The sequence below is a fragment of the Natrix helvetica genome (assembly GCF_964273705.1).
Source record: "Natrix helvetica genome assembly, chromosome: 3".
In the NCBI taxonomy this organism is placed as follows: domain Eukaryota; kingdom Metazoa; phylum Chordata; class Lepidosauria; order Squamata; family Natricidae; genus Natrix; species Natrix helvetica.
In genome coordinates, this window is record NC_138549.1 from 167,314,324 (window position 1) to 167,331,044 (window position 16,721).

General features: G+C 40.8%; 1 protein-coding gene across 1 annotated transcript in view; it reads right to left on the minus strand.

The window, feature by feature from the left end:
• LAMA5 (laminin subunit alpha 5) overlaps nt 1-16,721 on the minus strand; it is a 258,524-nt gene that overhangs the window by 160,342 nt on the left and 81,461 nt on the right. Inside the window, exons 4-6 of the mRNA XM_081949680.1 lie at nt 14,069-14,187; nt 7,003-7,173; nt 4,753-4,850 (exon numbers count right to left, since the gene is read on the minus strand). Coding sequence (XP_081805806.1) covers nt 4,753-4,850; nt 7,003-7,173; nt 14,069-14,187 — 388 coding nt within the window. The remainder of the gene's footprint in view (nt 1-4,752; nt 4,851-7,002; nt 7,174-14,068; nt 14,188-16,721) is intronic.

Sequence of the window (16,721 nt, forward strand, 5' to 3'; positions counted from 1 at the left end):
ACATCTAATTATTGGACAGGTTAAAAAAAATAGGAAGGAATAGCCTGAATTCCTCCTCAGAATGGAAGACTACGTTTGAAAGCATAAATCTCTTCTCAAAGAAGCATCACCAAGTATTGTGCATCTTCAATCTATGGTCCACATTCAGAAAGAAGGTGAATTCGGTCACATTGCAAAATCTGCTGAAATGTTGCCAGCTCATATATCATGAGATGGATCTGCAAAAAACAGGTTGTCTCTCGGATGTCCCGGAGAAAAGCAGATTGTTGAAGAGAAGCTGGGCCCCTTGGAGCACGAGTTCTCTAGCCCCACTTCGGAGTCTAACAATGGCTATAACACAACCCCAGATTCCTTGACAAAAATGACCGATGAGTCTTTAAAGACAAAGGAAATGGACATAAGAAAAACGCATTTCCTTCCAAGAAAATGAACTGCCCTGTTAGGCTAAAATACAACATTCTTTCCCACAAAATGCAAACCGAATGTTTCTGAATCATCCAAAGAGGACACAGAAGCCAAGAGGACGACTGTCCATCATAACAGAGCGTGACAAAAAACACTGAAGCTTTCCAGGCCTAAAATGTGGCATGGGGAGGGGGGGCTGCCCCCCCCGTGGCCCATTTTGGGCATGAAAGGCCTCCAGCACCAACATGGAGTGTAGGGGCACCACACGAACTCTCAAAATGCAATGCAAGCACCCCTCGCATGCACCCACTGTGCTTGTGCATGTGCGTCCCTTGCATGCGCCCCGCCCACATGAATGCACAGCAGAGACCCGAAGACTAGCTGGCTGGCAGGAGGTGCACATGCATGCGAGGTGACGGCTGCCATGTCCTCAGAGGGCTCTGCGTGCCACCTGTGCCATAGGTTAGCCATCACCGATCTGGAAATTAAGAAACGAATAGTCCATGCATTTCATTGGGAGAAGCAGCCAACATTTTAGGCTGCCTGTAGCTCGCCATCCATTGCACAATACTGCTTATGTCAAGTTGCATGGAGAATGAGCAATCTGCCAATGTCCTTCTGAAAGTTTACATTTTTTACTGGAGAATATGTACACTATGCAAGACTAGACAGACATATGCAGTAGATCTCGAGTATTCTGTTGGCTTCTCCACTTAAGAGATGTGACTCAAGAACCTCCTGTAAAATACTGGTAGCTATTACCACATACAAAGTTTTGAAAGCCTAGAGATGTCACGCAAGAACTTCCATTTGCAGCATGTCGATGGAGATTCTCAAATTTTTATTATTCAGGGTGGTCAAGGTTTAATCCTGAGTTAAAAACTGAGCTATTCTTCCCTCTTTGCTCTTTCCCTCCTTTTAATTTTGTGTTTATCCTATCTTTTTAAAACACGTGGGCTCCAAAAACATGCTTTTTTACTTTAAAAAAAGATTACCTTCTTATTTGTCCTTCTATAGATTTCACTATGAATTAATTTCATTAACCCTGAAACGATTTATATTTACTGGTACCAGCAGCAAGAAAAAAAGCAATGACGTTTCATTGTGGGAAAATCCCAAATTTCTCTGAGAAAAAGATAAGGAAACATAATAAAGAAAATATCTAGAGGAAATGGTTGATATAATTAACATAATCTTCATGAGACTTCCAAAACCACTAATTGCCTAGTTTTAGCTTCAAATAGATGTTGTCTTTTTAGTTATCTTGGTATTAACAAGGGATTGTTAATCTGATTTAGCAAAGAGATTGTTATTAGCATGGGCTTTGAAAGCAAGGATATAGTAAAACACAAACATATTGTATTTTTGTCTATATCCACACATCCTCTGAGGAACTAGATGCAAAGCTTGTGTTTGGTCCACAGATGTACTGCATCTTCAACAGGTAGAAATGATATTTCAATAGAATAAGATGAATTATCTCAAGTAATGCTCAATTCTTCAGCATGTATTAGATCCATGATTAGTTCCTCTTGCAATCCATATCAGGAACCATCTACAAAATCCATCAGTTCACAATATCTATGTCTGCCTCAGTCCAAATCTTTTCCTACAGGTTCTATGAGAGAGCACTTTGCATGCATGCACAGCACTCAAAGACCGCTCTTGGTGTCAGTGCTGGTGAGCAGAGCTGTTTTTTAGCACAGCTGAGGGGCAGCAATCCACTTGGCCGTGCGAATCAGCTGAGCTAATAAACAAGGGAATATAGGACAGGAAACAGTGGGGGCAGCAGGGCGGGGCCAGCCAGAGGCGGTTCTCTGAACTACTCAAAATTTCCGCTACCAGTACGCCAGAACCAGTCCGAATCGGCTGAATATCACCTCTGGTCTGCCTTCCTTTCTAGGATTAATCTCCTACATTTCACTCCATCTTTATAGATGTAGGAGATGGCCAGGCTGAGCTGGAAGGCAGCATCAAATGTGTCATAAGTTTGAAGTCTCTACTGCCGTAAGAGGTCTAAATCCAGCCCTGTGAATTCCATTGAATCTTATCCAATGCTAATTTGGCTGTTATTGAATCAGATTCTTGTGTACAAATAGCACGCAATAAACTCGTACCGTATTTTTGAACTCTATCCCAACTACTGATTTTTTGTGTTTAACAATATATTCTTGAGCCCAGGAAAACAAAGCAGTTTCCCATGTTCACTTCTTCGTCATCAATTTCGAATTCACTAAGCGCATTGCTTGGACGTTTCTTTCAATATTTAACATTAATACTCTTCACATAGCTAAATGTCCACGAAGATTCTCAGTCATCCAGATCATGTTCGTCCCAAAGGTGCTTTTTTCAACAGCCAACTAGACTTTTTTTGTTTTTCCTTTGAAGACGTTTTGCTTCTCATCCAAGAAGCTTCAGAGCTGAAGAAGCTTCTCGGATGAGAAGCAAAACGTCTTCAAAGAAGAACAAGGAAGCCCAGTTGCCTCTTGAAAAAAGCACGTTTGGGATTATTACACTTCATTATCACTTTCAATAACATTCTTGGTTTGGGTCCAAAGGAGTGTCTTCTTCATATCGCATACAGGAATATGTTTCAATCTCCAATATTGATTCCAGATGTTATCCTTTCATTCTTTGGATATATTTAATATATAATTTAAACAGATATGAGATCACTATTCATCCTTACTTTATTGCTGTACCCTGTCTATTCTCCAGACATAGTTTTTAACAGTAGCTTTTGGCTCAATGTAAGGTTTCCACAGAAGAATAATTGCGCATTCTGCTACACCCATTAGTCATAATAAGAACCACATTCAGGCATGATTTAATAAGTCAAAGGCCTTGATATCATAGCTAGTGTAGATAGATATTGTATCACAAAAAGCAACTGCATTGTCTTTGCATAAAAAGGATACAGCACTTAACATAATTACAATACAATACAATAGTAGAGTTGGAAGGGACCTTGGAGGTCTTCTAGTCCAACCCCCTGCCTAGGCAGGGAACCCTATACCGTTTCAGACAAATGGCTATCCAACGTCTTCTTAAAGACTTCCAGTGTTGGGGCATTCACAACTTCTGGAGGCAAGCTGTTCCACTGATTCATTGTTCTAACTGTCAGGAAGTTTCTCCTCTGTTCTAAGTTGCTTCTCTCCTTGATTAGTTTCCATCCATTGCTTCTTTTTCTACTCTTAGGTGCCTTGGAGAATAGTTTGACTCCCTCTTTTTTGTGGCAGCCCCTGAGATATTGGAACACTGCTATCATGTCTCCCCTAGTCCTTCTTTCTCTTAAGCTAAACATACCTAGTTCCTGCAACTGTGCATGATGTACCCAAGAAGCAAGAACTGTGCATGATGTACCCAAGAAGCAAAATTACCATCAACCTTCTCCTTGTTCTGACCGAGGCTTCCCAAGAGCATGAAGCAAACCCAATGTCCTGACAAAAAACTCTTTTATTAATTTACTGTGAATTCTGCTCATTCAAATCCAGCAAAGTCTTTCGAGGGAGGATTTACAGTCACAGATCTAATCTGGCTTGGAGAGCTGCCAGGTGGATATCTGGAAAACTTGGTAAGGAGTCTCAGAGAGTCACGAACCAATTAAGCAAACTAATTGTCTCCTGCAAACTCCACTCCCCTTTTGCTCCTCTTTTATTTCCTCTGGGAGGGGCCATTCATTGTCCACCTCTGGCCTTACTCCCAAGTCGACCCCTGTTTTTTAGCTGTTCCCTTCATCTGGCAACTCTGTGCATGCATACACTGGGAACAGGCTCCAGCTGTTCTTCTGCCTCACTGATGCCTGACTCTGAAGGCAGCTGTTAACTGGCATACAGTTATGGCCCCCTCTCTGCCTCCGACACAGAGCCCTCATCAGTGCCTTCCCCAGACTCCAGGACTGGCCCATGTTCCTCCCCAACCTCCTCACTGTCCGAATATGCTGTCACAACACTCTTCCTGTTTTCTTGCTCTCTAACCCATCCATTTTATGTTAGCTATCATTTTGTTCAGCGCTTTTTGAAACCAGTCTGTTTAATGGGCCTTTTTCTCTCCACGTATGGCTTCATTCTCCTTTGTGAAATCTTAAGTGACATTTCCTCCATTTTATGACCTTTTTTGCCACAGTCGTTAAGTGAATCGTTGCAGTGCTTAAGTTAGTAACGTGGTTGTTAAGTGAACTTGGCTTCCCCATCGACTTTGCTGGTCAGAGGGTCTCAAAAAGTGATCGCGTGACCCTGGGACACTGCAACCGTCATAAATATGAGTCAGTGGCCGAGGGTCCAAATTTTGATCATGGGGCTGCTATAATGGTCGTAAGTGACCATTGATTTTTCAAGGAAGACTTACCTGTAAGGATCTTTAGGGTCCTTGGCGTCACACACGTCAGCATGACCATGGCAGACACAACGTCCTCCGATGCTGATATCTTTGATGCTGTAGTAATACTAGAAAAACAGAGATTCCTTCGTCAATTTGCAAAAAAAAACCCGCTCCAGCCTTCTCACCACTGTGAGAAAATCATGAGGCATAACTATTCACTCAAGAGCAAAATTAATCTTGGTCGGGCAATCAAATAAGCATTTTACAAGTAAAGAAAAGCAGTATTCAGAGGTTGGTTGTGCTTGGTAATTTCCCAACCTGCTGGATTTAGGTGGTGGGCTGAAGCTGCAAGATTATATTGGCCTGGTAGCCATGTCACCATTGTGACAAAATAACTTTAGGATGACATCATGGATCTTCCAGGAACTTTATGCCAAAAAAGGTAAGAAAAAAAAAAAAGGCAGAAGTGGCTGAGGGCTGAAAAATATGACCTTGACTTATAAGTACAGTTGGGACTGGAACATCCATCGGCAAATTGCATAGTCATTAAATGAGTCACGCCCCATTTACAGCCTTCTTTGCTGTGGTCAACATAATCGTTACGCGAGCCATGCAGTTGGTTCAACCGTCATAAATACCTGCCAGTTGACAACCGCCGAATTTTGTTAGGTTACATATACATATACATACATACATATACATACGTATACATTAAGTATTATGTCAAAGCACCTGGTATGCCCAAATATGGGAGGGAGCATACTGCTTCCCTTTTGCCTTTGTAAATATACCATTTTTGGGCATACCAGGTGCTTTGACATAACACTTAATTATTTCCTTGGCTCAGCTGATAAGGAAGGAGAGCTTGTGGCTTAGAGGCTAATACAATTGCCTAACATGTAAAAACAGCCCAGGTTCAAATCCCAGTAACGGTATGGCTAGATGATGAGAGCTAAATAGCTTGAAATAGATCTATACTAGTCTCCCTTTATTTATTTATCAGCACAAATTGCAATACATATGCATATACATACATATACATATATATACATCCATCTGTAACCTAACAATATGATTCTCTGGATGCACAGTTTTTGCTTTTACTGTAGAAATCTAGTCTGATTAAATAATTAATTTTATGTTAAAACCTCCTGACAATTTGTTGCCTGCTTGCTTTGATTAGAAATGGTCAAAGGCACTGAAATATTTATTACATCTTCCAGTATTTTTCTTTCTTTATTTTCTTTATTGATTAGATTTGTATCCTGGCTTTATTACTTTATCAATTACTTAAGGCAATGAACAAACATAAAACTCCTTCCTCCTCCTATTTTTTTCACAACAACAACCCTGTGAGGGAGGTCGGGTTGGAAGAGAGAGACTGGCACAAAGTCACCAAATAGACTGTCATGCCTGAGGCAGGACTAGAACTCACAGTCTCCTAGTGATTGGTCCAAAATTACCCAGCTGGTTTTCATCATTAAGGCAAGACTAGAACTTAAAGAGTCTCCTGATGACTGACCCCAAATTACAAGATGAACTTCAAGACTAAGGGGGCACTAGAATTCACCATCTCCTGGTTTCTAGATCAGAACCTTAACCACTACATCAAACTGGCTTGTGGTAATCTTCCAAAACAGTTGGTTTACAACCAGGGTGTCAAACTTGATTTCATTGTGCGCCGCTTAAGGGTTGTGCTTGACCTCAGGGGGTTGGGGTGGGTGTGGCCAGCATGTCATTCGTCTTGGAGGCGCCTGCGGCAGCCTGACCACTCTACCAACAAAAACAAGCTACTGAGCTCCGTTTTCGGCTGCGATGGTCTCCTGCAGCCCTCTGCCAGCAAAAACAGAACTCAGGGGCCGTGAGCAGCCCTTGTGAGCTCAATTTTTGGCAGTCACAGCCTCCTGCAGCTCTCTGCCAGGGAAATGGAGCTCGGGGGGGGGGGGCGCACACAGCTCTCCCAAGCTCCGTTTTTGGCCACAACAGCCTCCTGCAGCTCTCTGCCAGCGAAATAGAGCTTGGGGGGGAGGGGGGCGCAAGACGCCCTCCCGAACTCCATTTTTGCTGGCAGAAGCACCGCGGGGCGGGCCTTCACTGCTTCCAGGGCAGCCCCACAGGCCAGATCTAAGCACCCCGCAGGCCAGCTTTGGCCCGCGGGCCTTGAATTTGACACCCCTGGTTTACAATTACGTTAATTTCTCATCTGTCTCCAGAAACAACTGGACCAGTGGCAGTGACCAAGTTGACAATTCAAAGGAAATTGTAAACGCATCTCACCCTCCTGGTCACAGTGGGATCCTTCAAGGCCTTCCCCATCAGGTGTCCGAGCAGAGTGTTGGTTCTGAGGAACCGCAATCGAATATTCGTCGCTTTGGTGAAATTCCGCAGAAGAGGGGAATACGAGAAATTCATAGCTCCCGGACGCCCATTCACCAAAGAAACCACAATCTGCAAAACCCCAAAGAGAAATTTTAAAACTGCAATATTTCTCAAAATTAGAGAGCATTTTTTTTCCCAGGATTTCTTTTTAATGTAAAAAGAAAAAAAAAACCCTAAACTTTTATGACCTATATACAGCATTTTATCACTATTTACAAAATTATATTCACCTTTTATTACACGGATTTGGTTTGCTCATAAAAATACATTGTGCAACAGGCACCAGAAAAATGAAGTTCATAAAAGGAAGTACTTTGTTCAGGCAATTTCTCTCTCTCAAACCCTCAGACTTGGCAATAAATTTCTCTCCAGAAACTCTGACTAATGTTCAGTAGCTAAAGGCAGAAACTTTGTGTGTGTGTGTGTGCGTGTGTGTGTGTGTGCGTGCACTGGTCTTGTTGTATTCGGGTCTTTTCCTGTGTAAGATTGAGATTGTCTTGGCAACATTTCGGCGAGGTCTCACTCGCCATCCTCAGGCTGTGTTTTTGCCTTAAAGCATGGCTGGAGCTGCCGTCTTTCTATAAATCTTGGTGGGGGTGTGTGGAATGTTGGCATTGTTTCAGTAAGTGGATTGATTGGCTGTGTGGCTGTATCATGATTCGTAGATTGGTGGTGATTGGTGCTGGCTGTGTGTCTGTTGTTGTTTTGTGTTGTAACACCCTGGGTGGTGCGTGGGGCTTGTTTATTTACCACGGTTGGTTTCCAGATGTCTGGCAGGTGGGAGGCACTGTCACGTTTATTCATGTTGAGGGGGTGTTTCTCTATTTCGATAGCTTCCATAATTATTCCCTTGTTGAAGTGTTCAGTTTTGGAGATTAATTTGGTTCCTTCAAAATTCATTTCATGTCCTGTAGCTTTAAGGTGCTGGAAAAGGGAGTAAGTTTTTTCTTTTTTCTTATTGCGTTATTGTGTTCTGCGATGCGTGCATTTATTCTCCTATTTGTTTGTCCTATGTATGTTGCAGGGCAGATTTTGCATGGTGTTTCGTAGACTTCTTGGTTTTCTAGCTGGATCTTGTCTTTGGGGTTTCTTAAGATGTTGGCTATTTTTTGGTCAGTGTTGAAGGCTGTCTTGATATTGTGTTTGTGGTGAATTTTGCTGATTTTATCTGTGGTGCCTTTGATGTAAGGGAGGAGGGCGATGCCATCGTCCTGTTCTGTGTCTCGGTTTTTGGGGGGACTCTCCCTTTGGATTACGTTGGTAATTGTTTTTCTTTGGAATTCATTGGAAATTAATATGTTTGTGAGAGTGTGTAATTCACTTTTCAGGTGGTCTTTGTCGGCTAGACATTTGGTTCTGGAGAGGAGGGTCTTGGCTACAGAGTTGATCTGTGCAGGGTGGTAATGGGATTGTGCGTTTAAGTAGCGGTTGGTGCGTGTTTTTTTCTGGTAGATGGTGTGTCGTAGGGAGCCATTGGGTTTTTTGTAGATTAGGACATCCAGAAAGGGAAGTTGGTTGTTTGCTTCTATTTCCATGGTGAATTGTATTTTGGGGTGTAGGCTGTTGAGATGTGTGAGGAAGTTGTCCAGTTTTTCCTTCCCGTGTGGCCAAATTACCAAAGTGTCATCTACATATCTAAACCAGAGTTTGGGTTTGTGTTCAGATTTATCTAAGGCGTTCGTTTCAAAATGTTCCATGTATAAGTTTGCAATGACGGGTGAGAGGGGTGATCCCATGGGTGCTCCTTCTGTCTGTTTGTATCTTTGTCCATTAGGGATGAAGTATGTGTTGGTCAGGCAGTGGTTGGTCAGGTCCAGGATGTGTTTGGCCACATGGGAAAGAAAAACTGGACAACTTCCTCACACATCTCAACAGCCTACACCCCCAAATTGGATATACTTCCACACTATATTTATTTATTTTATTTTTTATATCGAAACCCCATCCCGTATATGTGATTCTGCTCAGCTTACAATAAAGATAGATTAAAAAACTAAATAAAGCACATAAAATACATAAATGTAAAAAAAGACCCACAGTAGCTAAATTATAACTCAACTGTTTACACAGCCAGAAGATAAAAGGCTGCATGCTTGGGCACAAAATCAAGTTTTCTGTGCTTCAGGAAGGCCAGCAAGGCTGGGGATCAATCTGATTTCTGGAAGAATTGTATGATAGAAAAGGCTTCCTTCTAAACATAGATTGATTTGATTAATCTTTTCATCAGCATTGTGGGCAGGATGGCTTAGCACCGTGATGGCAAACCTGTGGCAGGCAGAGTCCTCTCTGTGGCCATGCCAGCCATCGCCCCAGCCCAGCTCCACCATGCATATAATTAATAATAATAATTTATTAAATTTCTAGACCGCCCCCTCTCCCCGGAGGGACTCGGGGCGGTGTACAGGAATAAATTTAAAACATACAAACAATCATACACATAGGTAAAAACCAAATTAAACAACCCCTGTACAATTTATAAAAATTAAAAAACAGACCTTAAAACCAATCTTAAAAATTTAGAAATAGAACTGAGGTGGGATAGGTGGAATTAGGCCAAGCCGGCTAGCTGGAATAGGTGGGTTTTAAGTTTCTGACGGAAGGAGTGGAGATCCGTAGTCATTCTGATGTTGGGGGGAAGGTCATTCCAGAGGGTCGGGCCCATCACAGAGAAGGCCCTTCCCCTAGGCGTCGTCCGCTGGCACAGCCTGGTGGACGGCACCCGGAGGAGTCCCTCTCTGTGTGAGCGAATCGGCCGGAGGGATGTATGGGGCAGGACACGATCCCGCAAATAACTAGGTCCTGTGCCAGGATGCAACTCCTGCCAGGCAGCTGCTCTTTGGGTCTCTGCTGTGCATGCATGGGGAACATGCAGGGAGCCGCACGTGCATGTGCAGGGGAGGGTGCATGCAGGGGGCCACTCGCATAGTATTTTGGGGCTTCACACAGCGCCCCCGTACCCTGTTTTGGGCCTGGAAAGTCTCCTCAACCAACCTGAAAGCCAAAACTGGGCGGAGGTGGTGGGACGCATGTGCAGTGGGAGCACGGGGTTTGCACATGCATGCATGGGGGTCAGGCACGCATGCGTGTGGGCGGGGCACATGTGCAAGGGTGCAGGAGGTGTCACGCACACATTGTATTATGGGTGCGGGCTTTCGACACGCGACTACAAAAAGGTTAGCCATCACTGGCTTAGCGGTTAAAGATGCTGAACTTGTCAGCTGAAAATCTGACAGCCCGGGTTCAAGGCCCAAGTGCTGCACGATGGGGTGAGCTCCCGTTACTTGCTCCAGCTCCTGCCAAAATAGCAGTTCAAAAGCATGGAAATGGAGTAGATAAGTAGGTACCACTCTGGTGGGTATATAGTTTGCATCTTGGCATATAGTCAAGCCTTATCTTTATTTTTTTATCAGCATTATGCATTATTTATATTATCAATTATTTTATAATTTAAATTTTCAGTTAAGATGGGGAGGAGGGTTTGAAATAATTAAAAATCTTTAAAAATAATCCTCATGTCTTTCCAATTTTATTTTGAGACTTCAGATTTCTGGGAAAGTTTCAGGCAGAGGTAAAATCCATTTGATTTTCCATCTGGAAATAATTTGTCCATGGTGTCGGATTAATTCGATGCTTATGTGCTTCTTTAAAGCTTAGGGTAAATTATTTTCTCTTCTCATTTCACTCCACTGCACAGCAGGCCTGGCAGATAAATCATAACTGCTCTGGTTTTATAGATGAGGCAACTGGGGATGAAACATAACTCGTGAGCTTGTTTTAGATCACAAATCAGAATTGTGGCTCACGGTCTAATATTAATTTCATTTCACTTAGTTCATGATAAATGTTGCTTCAAATTCAACAATCGTTGTCCCAGAGCTATGAAAACAAAATTTTAAAGAATAATATAGGAAAAGAATTCTCTGACAAATTGAAAGACAAAAAAGATAAGTACAAAAAGTGGAAAGGAGGGGACATAACTAAGGCAGAATATCAGCAAATAGCCCGAGCATGTAAAGATGAAGTGAGGAAAGCTAAGGCTCACAATGAAGAAAGGCTTGCCACAAAAGTAAAAAATAACAAAAAAAGCTTCTTCCAACATGTTAAAAACAAGAAAAGAGTTAAGGAAACAATTGGTCCATTGCTGGGAGAAAGTGGCAAGAAGGTGACAAGCAACAGGGAAAAAGCAGAACTATTTAACTCATGTTTTGCATCTGTCTTTACACAAAGGGATAAAACAGTCTAACCTATCAAAAACAGCTCCACAAAAATCAGATTAGGAACACAAATTGAAATAGGGAAGAAAATGGTAAGTGAGCACCTGTCTACCCTAGACGAGTTCAAATCACCAGGACCGGATGGATTACACCCCAGGGTTCTGAAGGAACTAGCAGACGAGATCTCAGAACCACTGAATTATATCTTTCAGAGATCCTGGAACACCGGGGAACTACCAGAGGACTGGAAAAGAGCTGATGTGGTTCCCATCTTCAAAAAAGGGGAAAAAAACAGATCCAGGAAACTACAGACCTATCAGCCTGACCTCAATACCCGGAAAGATTCTGGAAAAGATAATCAAGCAACGAATTTGCGAACACCTAGAAGCAAACAAAGTAATAGCCAAAAGCCAACATGGATTTGTCAAAAACAGATCGTGCCAGACTAATCTTATTGCATTCTTTGACAACGTGACAAAATTAGTGGACCAGAGGAATGCCGTCGATATAGTTTACTTGGACTTCAGTAAGGCATTTGATAAGGTAGACCATAACCTACTACTAGATAAAGTAGAAGAATGTGGGTTAGACAGCATCACCACCAGATGGATTCGTAACTGGCTGACCAACCGCACTCAACATGTAGTCCTCAATGGAACTGCATCTACATGGAGGGAGGTATGCAGTGGAGTACCCCAAGGCTCTATTTTGGGCCCAGTACTCTTCAACATCTTCATCAATGATTTGGATGAGGGAATATATGGGGAACTCATCAAATTTGCAGATGACACCAAGCTGGCAGGAATAGCCAACACTCCAGAAGATAGGCTAAAGACACAGGAGGATCTTGACAAACTTGAACATTGGGCACTATCTAATAAAATGAAATTCAATGGTGAAAAGAGTAAGGTTCTACATTTAGGCAACAAAAACGAAATGCACAGGTACAGTATAGGTGGTACCTTGCTCAACAGTAGCAATTGTGAAAGGGATCTTGGAGTTAGTGGACAACCATTTAAATATGAGCCAGCAGTGTGCAGCAGCTGCCAAAAAAGCCAACACAGTTCTGGCTGCATCAACAGAGGGATAGAATCAAGATCACGTGAAGTGTTAATACCACTTTATAATGCCTTGGTAAGGCCACACTTGGAATCCTGCATTCAGTTCTGGGCGCCACGATGTAAAAAAGATGTGGAGACTCTAGAAAGAGTGCAGAGAAGAGCAACAAAGAGGATTAGGGGACTGGAGACTAAAACATAATGAAGAACGGTTGCAGGAAATGGGTATGTCTAGTTTAATAGAAAGAAGGACTAGGAGAGACATGATAGCAGTGTTCCAATATCTCAGGGGTTGCCACAAAGAAGAGGGAGTCAAACTATTTTCCAAGGCACCTGAGGGTAGAACAAGAAGCAATGGGTGGAAACTAATCAAGGAGAGAAGCAACTTAGAACTGAGGAGAAATTTCCTGACAGTTAGAACAATTAATCAGTGGAACAGAAGTTGACTCCAGAAGTTGTGAATGCTCCAACACTGGAAGTCTTTAAGAAGATGTTGGATAGCCATTTGTCTGAAACAGTACAGGGTTTCCTGCCTAGGCAGGGGGTTGGACTAGAAGACCTCCAAGGTCCCTTCCAACTCTGCTATTGTCTTGTCTTGTCTTGTCTTGTCTTGTATAAAAGCTTCATTTTATTGGCAAGTGTTTTTCAACTTTGGCCACTTTAAGACGCATGGACTTCAACACCCGGAATTCCCAGCCAAAATGGTGGCTAGGGAATTCTGGGCATTGAAATCTACGGGTCTTAAAATTGCCAAGATTGAAAAACAATGTTATAGACTAGGGGTGTCGAACTCGCGGCCTGCAGGCCAGATTCATCATGTGCTGGCCATGGGGGGGAGGGAGGGGGAGTTGCGATACATCACGTGACAACAGTTTACTAATTTAACTGCTGCAGTGAATCCCTTAACAAACGTGGCAAGAAAAGTCATAAAATGGGGCAAGACTCACTTAACAAATTTCTCACTTAGCAAGACCAGGAAAGTCAATGGAGAAGCCAGATTCACTTAACAACCGTGGCAAGCCATGTTGCAAAACGGGACAAAACTCACTTAACAGTCTCGCTTAGCAACAGAAACTTTGGGTTCAATTGTGGTTGTACATCAGGGATGACCTGTATTGATTTTGCTCTGTGACAAAAGATGTCTGCAATTGTACAATATCTTTCTTCCTACACACCCCATCTCTCCCCCCCCCTCCCCCCCTCCAGTTCTCAGCAGGATTTCCCAGCTGGGACGTAGCATCCTCACAGATGGAACAATTCTACCAACGTGACCCAAGATTATAGTAGAATTTTGCAACAGGATGCATGAAGTGCAAAATCCCACAGTCTTTTATCAGTTTTGGAAAGCTCAAAAAACGATTTAAAAGGTAACGTTCACGAGACTGGAAAAAGCCCGGAATAAGCAATCTGCTAGGAAGAAGGAAAAAAAGTCTTTGCTGAATATATTCTTGTTGTTTAATCATTTGGTTGTGTCTGACTCTTGGCGACTTGTATATAGAAGTATATAGAATAACAGAGTTGGAAGGACCTTCTATCTAGTCCAACCCCCTCCAGCAACCATTTCAGAAAATGTTTCACTTAACAACAGAAATTTTGGGCTCAATTGTGGTCGTAAATCAAGGACTACCTGTCATCTAATCCTATCACTTTAAATATAGAATTTGAAGTAGGAAAGCGATCAAAGCTACTTACCTCCCCATTTTCCAAAGGGACAATGCGGGAATATTCAGTAGTGCAAATGACATCATCATCTTTAGTAATCTTCTCTCTGCTCTTGAGGCCAAATTTCTCTAAGCAATCTCTCCTGGAAGCTATTGAGGGCAGATGACAAGGTTTACAATCTGGAAAGGTGTGATTTATCCCAAAATAATGAATAACACTTTGCATTGTATAGAGAATTGTGCAAACAATCAAAGCACTTTGCATGTATAATTAAGTGGCAAGCATGAAGAATCAGGACTACCCAATAATTTCCAATTAAGGTGATTTTACTTCCTCATGTCGATACTTTAAAAAGTTAGTCAACTAATGGTCAACATTAAAAGTCAGGATAATTGGGAATTGAACAGTATCAACAGAATTCAAGAGGGATTGGTCTGTCTTAAACTGTTTGTGGGAATGTAAGGTTCTAAGCTGATGACTTGCTTGACTCTGCCTGCTGCCTCTTTCTCTTTTTCTCCTGCACTGCGTAAGTGTATATCCTAGTAAGAATATATTGTAGAAAGGCTGAGACAATGGCATACTTAAAGTCACCTAAATAAAACTCTGGCAGTGGAAAGAGGAAATGAAAACATTCAAATTCTCCTCTCTAATTCATGTTCATCAACTTCCTATGTATAAAAATTGGATGTAAATTTAGGATAAATTGGAAAATGAAAATGGAGCATTTTTTTTTCTGTTTTGAAGTGCCACGAGAACTTCTTGTGATTTTGCTACTGGGAAAAATTCTTTTAAGAAAGGTCCATCTTCTGCAAAGCTGGAACAATAGAAATTACTGTTTCATTCAGGTTTGGCACAAGGAACCTTATTATCCCATTTTATTTCCTACAGTCCTTATTTGCAACATTCCAGAAGCTGCAGAAGGAGTTCATATTATTAAATAGGATACGCCATTCTTGCTAGGAATTCAAATTATGTAGCTAAACTAAAAGAAGAAAAAGATTAAACACAATATGTTATAGATATCTCCTTGACTTATTTAAGGTAAAGGTAACCGTTCCCCAACGCATTCACTCTAGTCGTTTCCGGCTCGATTTCCACCTTTTTCAGTTTTCTAGGCTGTTTAAAACATCTCATTTTGGATGAAAGAAATGGGCCAGAAATGCTCCAAATAAATAGGTATGGGTAATCCTTAACTTATAACAGTTAGTTTAGTAACCATTTGAAGTTAGGACGGCACTGAAAAAAGTGATATTTATGACCTTTTTTTACGACCATTTCAGCATCCCCATGGTCAGGTGATCAAAATTCAGAAAATGGCAGCTGACTCGTATTTATGACGATTGTCATATGGGTCACCTAATCACCTTTTGCGACCTTCTGATAAACAAAGTCAATGGGGAAGTCAGATTCACTTAACAGCTGTGTTACTAACTTAACAACTGCAGTGATTCACTTAACAACCATAGCAAGAAAGGTCATAAAATGTGGCAAAATTCAATTACTGTCTTGCTTTGCAACAGAAATTCTGGGATCAATTTGTGGTTGTAGGTTGAGAACTACCTGTAATTGATCCCCAATAAATTCAATAAAGGTGGCATCACGCCTTGGCAAATTCTTGGCACCTAGATTAAGTTCCCACATCCTCTTATTTATCTATCTTCTATTATATATATATGTATATGTACATGTACATGTATATGTATATGTATATGTATATGTATATGTATATGTATATGTATATGTATATGTATATGTATATGTATATGTATATGTATATGCTGGTTTTGTTGTATTCGGGTCTTTTCCCGTGTAAGATTGAGATTGTCTTGGCAATGTTTCAGCAAGGTCTCACTCGCCATCCTCAGGCTGGTGTTTTTGGCATCTCCGGGCACGCTTTAATATATATATCATATATATATATGATAAAGGAGGAGAGCCTGTGGCTTAGTGGCTATATATATTATATTTATATTTATATTTATATTTATATTTATATTTATATTTATATTTATATTTATATTTATATTTATATTTATATTTATATTTATATTTATATTTATATTTATATTTATATTTATATTTATATTTATATTTATATTTATATTTATATTTATATTTATATTTATATTATTTATATTTATATTTATATTATTTATATTTATATTTATATTATTTATATTTATATTTATATTTATATTTATATTTATATTTATATTTATATTTATATTTATATTTATATTTATATTTATATTTATATTTATATTTATATTTATATTTATATTTATATTTATATTTATATTTATATTTATATTTATATTTATATTTATATTTATATTTATATTTATATTTATATTTTTATATATAAATGGCTGTTAATATGTGTATATGTTCCAGCATAACTCTGGAATGCCTCGAGCAATTTCAACCAAATTTGGTACACAGATGACTTACTCTCTGGAAACAAATACTGTGGGGGTAAGACACCCCTAACACCCTCAAGGTGTGTGTTCTGTTACGATACAGCCTGTTGTGCCTTCAAATGGCTTCTACTGTATTGCCGTAAAATGGCTTCTACTATACAGCCCAGTGGAGTTGCCATGTTAACAGCTTCACGGGACTCCACAAGGGTCCTCCCTCTGGTAAGGGGGAAAATCCAACATTAGAAATTATGTTTGGTCCAGAC